At 42.6% G+C, this 13161-nt stretch overlaps 1 protein-coding gene across 1 annotated transcript in view; it reads right to left on the bottom strand.

Moving 5' to 3' along the window:
- Positions 1 to 13161, bottom strand: part of LOC141003547 (protein phosphatase 3 catalytic subunit alpha) — a 65384-nt gene that overhangs the window by 26100 nt on the left and 26123 nt on the right. Inside the window, exons 2-3 of the mRNA XM_073474914.1 lie at positions 9548 to 9748; positions 532 to 656 (exon numbers count right to left, since the gene is read on the bottom strand). Coding sequence (XP_073331015.1) covers positions 532 to 656; positions 9548 to 9748 — 326 coding nt within the window. The remainder of the gene's footprint in view (positions 1 to 531; positions 657 to 9547; positions 9749 to 13161) is intronic.

Here is a 13161-nt window from a genome sequence, read left to right on the forward strand (position 1 = left end):
AGGAATTGGGTTGGACACAGTTGAGCTCTTTATCCCTGGAAACAGAAACCGTCAAGTCGAGGCTTTGTCAATTTCACAGAGAGGAATAACACAAGCGATCCTGCTTATAATGAAACATTCATGGAGTTACGTTTCGTGGCACAGATGACAAAAACCTTCAGGAGACGGGCACCACACACTCCATTAAAACATGTTTTATTAATAAAAGTCTCGTGTTTCAGGCGATGAGATGGCAGGAAATATACATCTGAGCAAATTCCAACCAAAAGATTAAAACAAGCATTTTTTTTCTCCTTCATATTAAAAAAATGTCTCTGTACATAACCCCAAGCTACGCCGTGACATTTTGCTATCCAGGCTACATTTGAAGTTATTACAAAAGCCTGTTACCCAACGCCAATATCTAGCAGCCTGATTTGATCAACGCTCAAAGAAGAGCTATTAATAAACGCAGCTTCAGTTGGGCACACGGCGCGTGTCACACTTGATTAGGCCCACGAGAGGACGCGCACACAACGACGATATACTCACTTCAATACTGAAATACCCTCTGTCAACGTAGTCCCCCAGGAAAAGGTAGCGTGTGGATGCTGGTGATCCTCCTACTTCAAACAGCTTCATCAGGTCAAAGAACTGCCCGTGGATGTCTCCACACACTGGAAGAAAGGACAGAGACACATGAAGACAGCAGCTATTTTTACAGCTGAGGGGGAAACTGTGAGGTTATTTGCTTATTTCCATATTTTCTATCAGATGTGAAGAGCTCCGATAATCCAAGGAACGTGTGTAGCGTCCTGGACTTTCTTTAATACAGAGGCAAACACTCTACCTGGTACATCGCTACGTATTTTTTGTTAATGTCAAACTTATATATATGATCTGCTCATTTGCGACTGGAAAAAAAGGCGATCGTGTACAGTAGACACACGACTGATCCTCCACAGCTCTCCCAGCCCACGCTCACCTCAGGAAAATTATGCACACAATGGAACAGAAACGAACATAAAAACAATGCCGGTTTGCACCAAAAGGAGTTTAATCTGAATCCTCTCCACTCAGATCATCCACGGGGAGGAGATGCATGTTAGATTTTAAATGATTAGAAACACTCAGTTTGACGGCTCTTGTGTTTTTTTTTGCTTTGTAAACGTGTTAATGTCACCTTCCTACAAGCACAACCAGCACAAACTGTTAATGCCTCAGCGCACACAATTTTCTGTGTAAAGCAAGTCGTCCAATAAGGACAAGGAATCACAACAGCTGGCTTCAGTGTGCGTCCCCCCACATCCTCTCTCAGCCTCTTTATAACCTTAAGGTGTTACAACTGGCTAGTGAGACGAGACTTGAAAACACGTATTCTCGCCAGAAAAAAAAAAGTTCACTGGCCGAAAAACCACTGGAAAGCTTTCAGTTGCATTTTCGTTTCCAAAGACGTGTCCCCGTCGAACGTGATTACAAATCTGGCATGTTCGCTTCATCCTGACGGCACCGACGGTCCGGTACTCCGCTTGAATTCCCCAGGAAACCCGGCACATCCGAGATTACTTCAATTAAGTGTCATATCAGGTCTATTCAGCTACTTAACAGCAGACGGCTGTTCAGTAGCGTCAGGGGAGCGTTCTGAGACAAAGCCGTCCACGTCAGAAATCAGGAAGTGCAAATCACTACAGCTGGATTGGTTTCCCCATCACCCTTCGTGACCTTACACCGTATTACTCTCTGGGGAGACGAGAGGAGCGGAGGCCACTGGAGATTTGCTGCTTAGCAGCCATTGACTGACAGGATGTGTGTGAGGTCGTCTGATTTAAGAGCCTTGGGTCAATTTTGTAGATAGTATAAAGGTTGCTTCTCTGGGTCGCTTACACCTGAGCTTTGATTTATTATTGATGAATCTCCTCAACAGTGGTTCCCCACTGGTGGGTCCAACCTTTGGGCTACGAATCCATTATATTGGATGTTTTTTCCCAGGGCTGCTAGGTCACAAATTATTCTCCTCTTACTTGAATCTGACCAGACCGGCAGAGATTTAAAACCATTAATGAAGTCAGTGCTGCTGGAGATGCACCTGTAACTCTGCGGCTGTCTGACGGCTGCAGGTGTTTAGTTTGTAGCTCTTTCTTTTTTCTTATCTTTATTGGACTCTAGTCTAACTTTGTTTCTCTTTTTATCAACCTATTATAACACAGTGGAGATTATGATGGCCTCTACTGAGCACCATTCTAGTTTGGCGTAAGCTTTGTTTTGGAAACGCGAGACAGGATCTTATTCAGAGTGTGAAATGGACAGGTGGACTGGTGCGGTGTCAGCAGTAAATGCAGTCGTATTGACTGTTGTGGTCACGAGAAAGAGCTTTCAATTTATGAACTGATCTATGTTTTAACCCTCACCTACGGTCAGGAGCTTTGAGTAGCTACACAAAGCATGAGATCAGGGATACAAGTGGCCATCTAGCAACTCATTAGGGACTATATGTCTCCAACTGGAGATATTCTGGGCAGGTCCAACTGGGAGGAGATCCCAGGGTAGACCCTGAACATACTGGAGGGATTATGTATCTCACCTGGCCTGGGAGCGCCTCGGGATCTACACCCTGTTTATCTTTTCTTGGTGCAGTGCTCCTATTTTCCCCATTCAAGCCCCCGTTGTACTTTAGGTTATTTTAATTTTAATTTATCAATTAACAAGAAAGAACAGCACAGCGGTTCACACAGCAAGAAGACTCCTGGGTGTGAATCCACTGATGTGCGCGATGGATGGACTGGAAATAAACCTTTCTACTTAAGAAAACAGGTATGAAAAATCAACTTCCTTAACCGAGAGCTGTAGTAAACTAACACAAAACCAACAATCAGCAGTATTAACTGGAACACTATCACAGTGACAGCGACGATAGGCTAGGCATCTGTGTCTGATGTCAAAGCACCGCAACTATCTGTTCTTCAAGGATTCAGCAAATTGAGTAATTAACAACAGGGTGCAAAGATTGAAATCTGATTTGAGAGGGACACAGGCTGTTTTCATTCGGCTGTTTGTCGCTTTATGAACTGTATCTAGCAACAAGAATTACAATAAGAGCCTGCGAAAAAGTCTTTCAGAGAGATACCCAATTAGTGGGAGCTGGAGGACAGCGTTGGAGAGCAATTATCTCAAGTTACGAGCCTCGTGAGACAGCGCTGAGAATCAGCTCTCCTTGACTGTATCGTAAACCTCCGCTTTACCATTTGTCTTTTATTAAACCCACACTCTGTAACTGTTTAAAGCCACAGTGGGGACCAACATCAAAAAAAAAAAAGGAGCCTTGTTATTTGTGTCCGATTTCTGGCAATCAGGCCAACACGCTACAAACATGTAGCCGTGGTTTAAAAGGGAGCTTAAAGTGTAGCTTTGACATTTGTCACCTGATTTTCCATCGGCATAGGGGTGAGAAGATAATCACTATATTTTCTTTTTTGCATGAACTTATCCTTTAAAGCCCATTTAAACTGCAGAAATGCAAAGAAAGCTTCCTTAATATTGAAAGACACAAAGCAAAATGTTTTCCTTGCCACCATGAGGGCTTCACATTAAGGGTTAACACATTTCTTTATGTCAAGATGCAACACAATCTGGTCTTGCTTTATCCAGACAGATGTGGGATGCTGAGGCTGGTTATTGCTATGGAAACATCCCGGCATGGCATCGAATCCTCTCAACAATGGCAGCTTATATCACTGAGGGAAAAAAAAACAAAACACATCTAAGCTGCTGCTGACCTGATAAAAGGACCTCTAGGAGTCACCAAGGGCAACAATGTAACGTATCCCTTGTGTAGGAACAAACAGAAGGATGTAATAAGCGACCGTCTCCTCTGTAAAGCAACGGTCGCATTAAACTGTTCTTAAGAGTACAATACCATCTGAAGGGATGACCACCAAGAGACCAATTATTGTGAAAATACAGCCTAGTGTTTAGAGGCTCCACTAAAATGTAGGGGCTGTTCACAGGGAAATTAATTGCTTAATTGTTTTATATTTTTTCTATGTTTTTTAGAAGTAAGCGCAGCAGGAGGGAGTCCGGTGAGGGGGTACGAGGCTGCAATTTCATCTGAAGTGCACGTCAAACACACTGTGTGTGGGCGGACTGCACCTCCAGCTGACCTTTTGGAAAGCTGTCACTTGATGGCAAAGAAAAACAGCAGGGTGACAACGGCAACGGCGAGAGTTTAATCACCGCCCAGAAAGACCCGACGTGACGGTCGACTGCAAATTGTCGCCACCTCGTCCGCGCAGAGTGCGGACGACACCGGTCGATGCGAATTGAACGAGAAAAAACGCTACGACGGCTCTCTCCTTCAAGCTCTGGCTTCATCACAGCGAACACACAATCCGCCGATCACTCTGCTCCAGTACACCTACAGACGTGCTTTTCCTCCCTCCCTCTTGTCACAGAACACACAAAAAACGAGGTGAGAACCAGAGCCCACATAAGAAGAGCAGGTGGGAGTACATTATCTGGAGTGAGAAACAATTCGTTCTGGCCATCTACTGCTTGTGCGCTAAAGTGATCTCCCTGAGTAGCAGCATATCAGCGGGCAGCAGCTATTGAGTGGGTGGTGGGCATTACACAACCTGGCTTCAGAACCTACACAGGCCACTCCAAAGGCCGGGCTCATTGAGCGAGAGAAATCCACGGTGAGCAGACTGTGCCAGATCATGTTTTGATTGAGACTGGATGATAAAAAATCCCCCACCTCCCCCTTTTTTTTTTTTTTCTGATGGCACTCTCCAAGAGCTTATGTCCTGCAGAGCATGCATTTATGCAAAGGCAGAGGTGGAGCTTGCAGTCTGTTATGAACATCAAACTGTATGTGATGTCTGAAAATCCGCTATCACCAGTGCAGCAGCAGCAGCAACCATAAATGTTACTGCGTCTGATTTAGAGCTGGACTTTAAAGAGCTGAACCAAAATCAAATAAGTGTGTTGGTGTAAACCACTGGTTCCCAACACTTTATAAATTGTGACCTTTTATAGCCATGAAATGCTGATTCACAACCCCCTTGTCATACCTTGTACACTGTGTCTATGAGCTCTGCGCAGTTCCCTTTTTGAGGCATGAAGAGGGAAAGCTTTCCAGTTGAAACCAAAAAAAAGAAGAAAAAAAAGGGAAAATCTGAGAAAAAAAATTATGTAATTTTGTGCAGTCATTTTGACTTGCGAGCTCTCGAGAAGGGGAACGACCCCTCAGGTTGGGAACCACTGGTTTGAGGGCTGCACAGTAATACTGGCACGTAACCAGCATCGGCCGATACAAGCTTAAAAATGAAATATCAGCATCGAATGAGCTGGAAAATATCGTCGAGGATGTAGATTTTTAGCTACGGACTCACCACGAGCTACGAGGTTGTGAAACGATGGTATATCCTCCTGTAGAAGCCACATGTGCCTAAAATTTCAACCTTGTTTTAAGAAAAACACGTTTTATTGGTGATGTCATGGAGAAATACTACACTGCCCACAATACCTAAAGTGTAACAGCCATGTCTCAGATTGGTGGAGCTCGCTGTTACCATGGAAACGTGCGACCATGATAGGATTGTTCACGTTACGTTTACCACACATGGATTTCCCTTTCTGACCTGTTGTGTGTCCAAAGGGTTGAAACGTATCAATCAACACCTATAAATCTCTCTTTATAAAGGATTTAATGAAACACTAACTGAGTGGATGATTGGAAAAGTCACTTCCAGAACCGGAGTCGTTCAAAAAGTAGGCGGTCACTGTTCAATCCAGTATCGTGTATCCCTACGGCTATGTAAACAATGGTGGTAATATACGGTTTAGCCCAACCCAAGTACAATAATCTGACAATGATACATCCGCCAATTGTTTTTTAACATACGCGCATCATAATCAAAAAGATATTTGACTTGATGGATATTTGGCATTTTTCTTTTGTACCCATCAGCTGACACATACAGATACAAATATATACATGCAATAGGCTATAATTTATCTGTCTAGCGCCAATATCCATACAAGTGTATTTCTCCTTTTAAGACTGTTACATAACAGCCTATTGGAAAGTTTAATGGCCTTGCAATGCTGCACAGAACAAACACACTTCACATTAAACTCATAAAACCCATCCTAACCAAGGTCTTAGTCAGACCTTTTAAAGGAGGTGTACACAGTAAATTCCACAATCAAGGTCTCAACGTTTCCTCACTAAGAATATATCACAATATCTTTCAACTATGTTTTAATATGGCAGAGACGAAGCTCGGACAGGGTCAAGCGCCCGTCCTGTAAACAGGTGTATGAACAGTGTCTGAGCTTGCTGTTGCCTGGTGATGAGGCTGTAGGAGCTCGACTGATGGGCGACTTGCGCGAAGGCCACGGGAGCAGCTTGTACTCAGTGGCCTAAGCCAGCTCCGTTTGTCACACACACAAACACACACACCCCTCCTCCACGAAAACCCCACCTGCCATCTGGCCCAACCAGGAAGTGACTGTGTGAATGTGAGCAGCAGAGAGAGAGAGAGAGAGAGAGAGAGCTTGACATGTCATGGTGCTTTGCATCCGTGATAAATATTTACTTTCTAATTTGCTGACCGTGTGTCGTGTTGGAGGTGTGGAGGTGTGGAGGGGGAAGAGAAAGTCCTCGAGCATTGACACAGAAAGATAAAACATGGCAGACGGAGTAGTGAGAGAAACAAAAGAAATGTTTATAGAGAAATGTGTGCGAGTTTGCGAGCATGCATTAGAGGGAAACACAGCAGGATCACGAGCACGCGCGGCAGAGAAATCCTTGTTGAAAAAGGACCGCTGAGTGGGAGAGGGGTTGAGACAGAGGTGTTGAGTGGGAGGGAAAGACGTGCTTCGCTGCCGCGCTCGTGTACACATATGCACGCACACGCACAGCTCCTCAGGATCCACGGCTTGCACGCGGAGCAGAAGCTGTCCACCGTTTCCATGTAGCACAACAGAGCACGGAGGTTTACTGACGGATTCAGGCATTTATTTTGAACTATTATAAAATGGAGACATGTTGGCTTTGTGACAGAGCTTCTCAGAATTTAAACGTCAGTCCGACCACATCGGGGTGTCGGCGTCAGAGCATGTTTACTTACACACATGAAACCCGATTGTGAAACAAGAAATCATACAATATTTTTATAAAAAGTCTGATTAACTCCCTGGTTTACATCATTTCTCAGTCATCAGATCTCTCCACTATCCCCTGCCATATTTCCAAACTGGTATTGGCAAGTGTATTTAAATGAACGTCTTACATAATAAACACTGTCACTTTAAGAGATGTTTTTAAAGCGCAGTCAGAGGACAGTCTCTGAGAAAGATCACAGCTTTTCCTTGTTGTGCATATGTATTTAATTTGTACAAACAGTCTACTGTTTCTCTGTGGAAATGAACTTATTAAGTGGCATTTAGTTTAAGTTGGAAGATCAATGCAGTTCGGTTGAGTTTCAGTCAGATTTCTTCTATGAATCAGTCAAAAACCTGTAAGAAATTCATTTATACATGTCTAAATAAACTAAATCTAACAAGCTTTAACAGGATTTTTCTTAATCACTTGCCTGCAAATACAGAGGCAAGCAGATACGGCTCATGGTTGTCCAACCTGTCTGCATCTTTTTGTTAAGCTTCACTCTTTCTCTTCAACAGCAACACAAGATATTCTCTCATCATAATGGCCTCAGTAAGCACACTTTTGTTTAAAAAAAAAAAGGCCCCGTGCATTCATGAATTTAAGTAAGCGCGACGCCTGCCAGCCATGACGGGCCTCTCTGCGCTGTATTTTGAGAACGATCGAGGAAATGATGGGTTGCCATAGAACCTCTGAGTACATCTCTGCCTCTGATTACAACAACATCAAAGAAGCCTCATCACAAAGTCTAATGGAGGAACAGGCCCACTTGACCAGGAGGAACGGCGACAATAGGTGCGCTGGAGCTGCGCATATGCATCAGCGAGCCTCGTACTACAGCGTGTTCCTTCACAGAGACGGCCATGAATGAGCTCTACTTCAGCTCCAGGGCACCTTCAGATAAGTGGTAAGAAATTAGCATCCACAAACAAATGTAAAAAAGAGGGAAATTAGTCAAACTAACTTTTTCCGCCATCAGTTGAGTATTAAAACAGCAATATTCTGTTTTTTTGTGTCAGAGCTGTGTTTTAATGCAAGAGGCAGCCATCTGCGCGAGTGTCACCGAGCTTGACAGTTTGCATGAACCAAACCTGTGTGTTTCCTAAAATAAAATACGCTGCTAAGACGCGCTACATGGCCAACAAGTGGCCTTGAGGCACAATGAGTCACTTAATTAAGAAAATTTAAGGCATACGTTGCAGGATTCGTCAGTTGCTGTTTGTAAACACACCATTCAAAAAGGTACAATTAGTGATTCTGAAGCGAGAACGTTGACAGTCGAGTTGGTTTGTGTTGGCAAGCCACCAACATAGAAGCTTCGTGTTTCACGACCTGAGAATGAGACTCAACAGTGAACTATCATTCGGCAGAAATGTCCACAACACAACAAAATAATACGAAAAATAGGGAAAATGCAGGCAGAGTGAGAGGGATTATTTTTATATGAATATATACATAAAAAAAACAGGATAGTATTACTTTAAAAAGGGCTATATTTAAGAATTGTGTCTATGTATGGTGTAGAGATATCTACTGAAGCTAGCATGCTAACCAGCTAGCTGTGACCCATCCTGGTCCAAAGCTGCTCTGCTAATGGTGTAAATACTCACACTCCCCTGGCCCCCAAGCTCCCTGTCCGAACGACTAGCTGCACGGCTAACTGTGCTAACTAGCTAAGCAAGGCGGCTACAGTTAGCAGCAGTTAGCGGTTACTCTGGTGATATGCTGTCCCCTACTTGTTTTGAGTATGAGTTTGACAGGTGGCCAGTACTTAAATATTGCACCTTTAAATACACCACATACCAGTATTTTGTATTTCATTTTGATATACTAGATAAGCAAGTATTTGTAATTTGAACAAGATACTTTATGATGTATTTGTGCCCAACTCTGATTGTATGTCAATACATTTTTAAATCGATTAATGATCGATCTTTAACATCCATAGTCCATACACTGTTTTTATGAAAATCCTGCATAGCATACCTTTAAGTTTTCACATGCAGCTCTTAAGGTTAACATACAACGCAATTCTGATTTTGATTTCGACTCGCATACTTTCGATTCCCGTGGCTGTCTTCATAATGACTGTCTTTAGCAAAACACAGTGGCAACCAAGGTGGGGAACAGGCTATATTGTCAAGAGTTGGAGGGTAATTTTCTTCCTCTGCAATGTCTGTGCGCAAACACTTTTCCTCTCTCGAAGTGGATCATCATCTGTCATTTGTGGAAGTAACTCCAAGAAAAACGAGCACAAACTCTGTTCTAGTTCTAGTAACTTCTAATCTCTGTCTAGTGGCAATTCTTTTCAGTTATTGTAATTAATTGTTTAATTAAAAATTTCTATTAATCAACTTGTTGATTGATTAAAAATAACAGAAGGTGTCGGATGTAACTCCTGACCTGTCACAGGGGCCTCGATGTCCAGCAGGTTCTTCTCCGCACGCAGGATTGCGGCGCCTTCTCCTATGAGCCTCAGGGCCACCGACTCCTCCACGCGGCCCTCCTTGGTTAGGTGAGCTTTCAGCACATCCACTTTGGGCTTCCCATCGCTGTCAAACACCTCTTTAGCCGTCAGCCGGTGACTGGGGGGAAACGGGACAGCTGCGAGGGCAAAACAAAAAACAAAACAGAATCATTACAGCTGATATGCTTTCATTACATATTTATTTACAGTGCTTTAATATACCTTTCATTGACAAAAGGCTTATGAGGATACGCAGTTAATTCCACATCACTCAGCAAACGGCATTTAAGCTGTTTGATTAGCAGGTACTTTGTACCTTCCAGGGGATCGACTCCCCGCAGGAGAGGGAGTTAGTGTTCACTCCCATGCTCCCAGCCCACCCTCTGAGACAATTTACCAGATTGCCGCTATGATCTGTGAGTCATTCAATTTTCAATATTTATAACAGAACCACACAGTTTCAAGTTTGCTCGGCAATATTCATAGCAAAGAGATCACACTTTGAAAATGAAACAAGGAACAGAGATTAAAATGTTGTTAATAGGCTGAATGACACAAGTTTATTACAGTGCAGTGAGCGAGAATATGAAATATAAACACTGAAAGTTAATATATATTTAAACACGCTCTGCTTTATGTGACTAGAAAGACTAGAAGAACAGAGACATCATCTTCAGTCAGTCACATATTTGCTTACGTGTCGGTCGCAATTATTTAAAGGGGTAAAATTATGTTATGAGTCGTGAAGGCATCATGGAAATTAGACTAACCAAATCCACAACAAATCTCCGTTACTGTCAATTTCCATAATTAGTGCCTTATAACGGATAGCTTTTCACAGCAATTCAATGTGCTCCAGTAATTTTGAATACAACAGATGCATTCAGGAGCCGGAATCCTGTTTGCATGCATTTTAATTTTAAAATAGTGAACTTTCCAATCTAATCACAGCATAAAAAATAGATGGTGCACATTTCCTACGCAAATAACCCAATGGGTCTTTAGACAGACTTGAAAAGCCTGTTCTTGTAACAATAGGAACAGAAACCCCACAATGCAATTCTTAAAAATGGACCTCATGTCACTGCCATGTTAGCAGCTGACATCAAGCTGTTAAAAAGGAACTTTTTAAATGAAACCATTTTTAAAAAGGCACTTTAGTTGCCTCTGCCGAAACAAAAGCCTAGTGGGTTAATATTTCCTTTTAACAACCCCCTGATGAGCATGTTCCTTACTGACAGCAAAGGTACAAAAAGGACATAATTAAAGACCACATCCCGTGGACCTTTTCAATTTAGCAGCTGTACACTGTTTAAAAAAAAAAAGATCTGCTCTTAATCAACGTCCACTTGGAGAATTTGCACATAGTGCATAGTCAAACCCATACGCTAAGCCAGCAGCAAATACTGTTGAGTTGGTGGTTATTTGTGTGTGTGTGGGTTTGTGTGTTAACATCCATCCCTCCAAAAAGGTGACATCAGTGGTAATCAGACCTTGACTTTATCTGTGTCACACTGTGCTTAGCGACAGATGATATTTGGGCTCTTGACTAGTATTTAAAGCTTTCTAACAGGTGTACAAAGGCGTGTTATTTCCATTTTCCTCGTTCGTCCTGAAACCACCATCCTCTGCTAATTTGTATACACAAGACCAAAGTTACCCAAAATGGTCTTTTAACATAAACGTTGCTCAATTTAATGTGCTTAAAAGAGTCCTATAAAACAATATCTCCAATATGTCTCCCATTTAAGGTATCCAGGGCATTCATCTGAAATCCCCATCTGAGATAGAGTTACTCTCTGAACACCTGCTGTGCAACTCTAGCCCGAGGCCAGGGCCTTGGGGCTTCTGCCTTGAATGGCTACACCACACTGGCCGCTGAGATGTTGGAGACGTACAGTGTGAACATTCGTGTGAACTATTACGAACCTGTTTGGGGGCGTTTTCCGCCTCAACAGACAGACGTGTCTGTGCTGTGACAGCTAGGTCAAGAAATCTGCACTGTGATTATGTCACACATATCCCTTGCATGACTAGTATGAATAGCAGAATATTAGGGGTGTTGATTTTAATTGGCAGTCATAATAAATGTGAATGCGTGAAACTGTGAGGTGAGGGCAGAGGGTATGGTGCTTAGAGTATTTTCCTTTGCCCACATTTAGCCAATTAAGCACTACTGCAATGACAGGTAAACTTTCAAGGCAGTCTACCGCAACCCTGTTGCTCTTGAATCTGAACTTTATCCAACTTAACCAAGTTATTCTAAACTCTCTCTGCAACAACTATACTCACACTTACTGTATGATTCCTGATTAGTGAGAACGATCAGTTTCATATAGGTTGCTAGCTTGGAGGTTGTTGTTGTTGTTGTCGTTTCCCCTGTAGAGATGGGGATCAGGCTAATACGCAGCTAGTAGGAGGAGGTAAAATGCAGACTGAAATGGTTGGCCAACGGCAGGCTTATACCCACAGTCCACATCCAGTAAGTCAGACGAGTCGAACACCCCTGTTATACTGAGTATTCACATCCATAAGCAATGTGGCACAATGTCAGCCTTCGAGTTAAGTTTATAGAAATTCTGGCCACAGTCTGAGTTCCCACAAACAGTACAGTACCACTGGAATAGTGTCACTGAAGTGACAAAACATAACACATCTTAAAATTCAAACACTGAAGAATAACATTATTCTTTAATAGAAACAAGCGGCGGGTAAAGCTGTGGTTGTTGGCGCACTGGCAACCATTCGACACATCATCCTTCCATTTCCTACAGGCATGACAATGGAAACACTGTGAACTTTTCCCTGGTGGAATTTCTAACAGCCCTCTTATTAACAGGACTAACACCCACCTCTGCCAAAACATTACATGGCACATTGTAATAGTAGGTTCTACACTCTAAAGAAAAAAGGCGTTACCCCCATGACAAAAATTAAAAAGTCCGGAGCAAAAGAAAAAACACAATGTGGATTAACAACTCAGTCAAGGCACACAAAAAAATACATCAATCTATTGTTATTTGAGCACGAAAAGAAATGGTGAAGTCAAATCTTTCTCAGTCATTTCAGTAATTAACATTTCAAATATGAGCCGCTGAAAACAGAATAAAATGGTAAAATCTCAACCCTTTTCTCCCTAAACAACAGTACCAGAGCTTTCCCACACAGCAATTGTGCATTTATCCTTTCATGCAGAGCTTTATAGCTGTGAGAGCATAAACTGACCCGAGGCGATCTGCCTGAAACCCAAGTATGACTCAAAAATGGTCTCCATTAGCCAGTTGCTTTTGCCTTCATTAATTTCACCATTTCTCTGTTCCCTGCTGTTATGTAACCGGGAAATTGCACTGCAGCCTCGAATCTAGCATGAGAGAGAAATGATGAGAGAGCGAGAGAGGGTAAGGGACGATGAAAAAAAAGGAGAAGCCGGAGTCTGATTTAACTTTCCCTGGTAATTTGTCTCAGATTAGCATTGTAATTTCCAAGATACAAATTAAAGCCATCCATCAGCGGTTAAGTTTAAAGCTTAATAGACAGCTAAACCTCTGAA

This window comes from Pagrus major, chromosome 10 (genome assembly GCF_040436345.1).
Source record: "Pagrus major chromosome 10, Pma_NU_1.0".
NCBI classification, from domain to species: domain Eukaryota; kingdom Metazoa; phylum Chordata; class Actinopteri; order Spariformes; family Sparidae; genus Pagrus; species Pagrus major.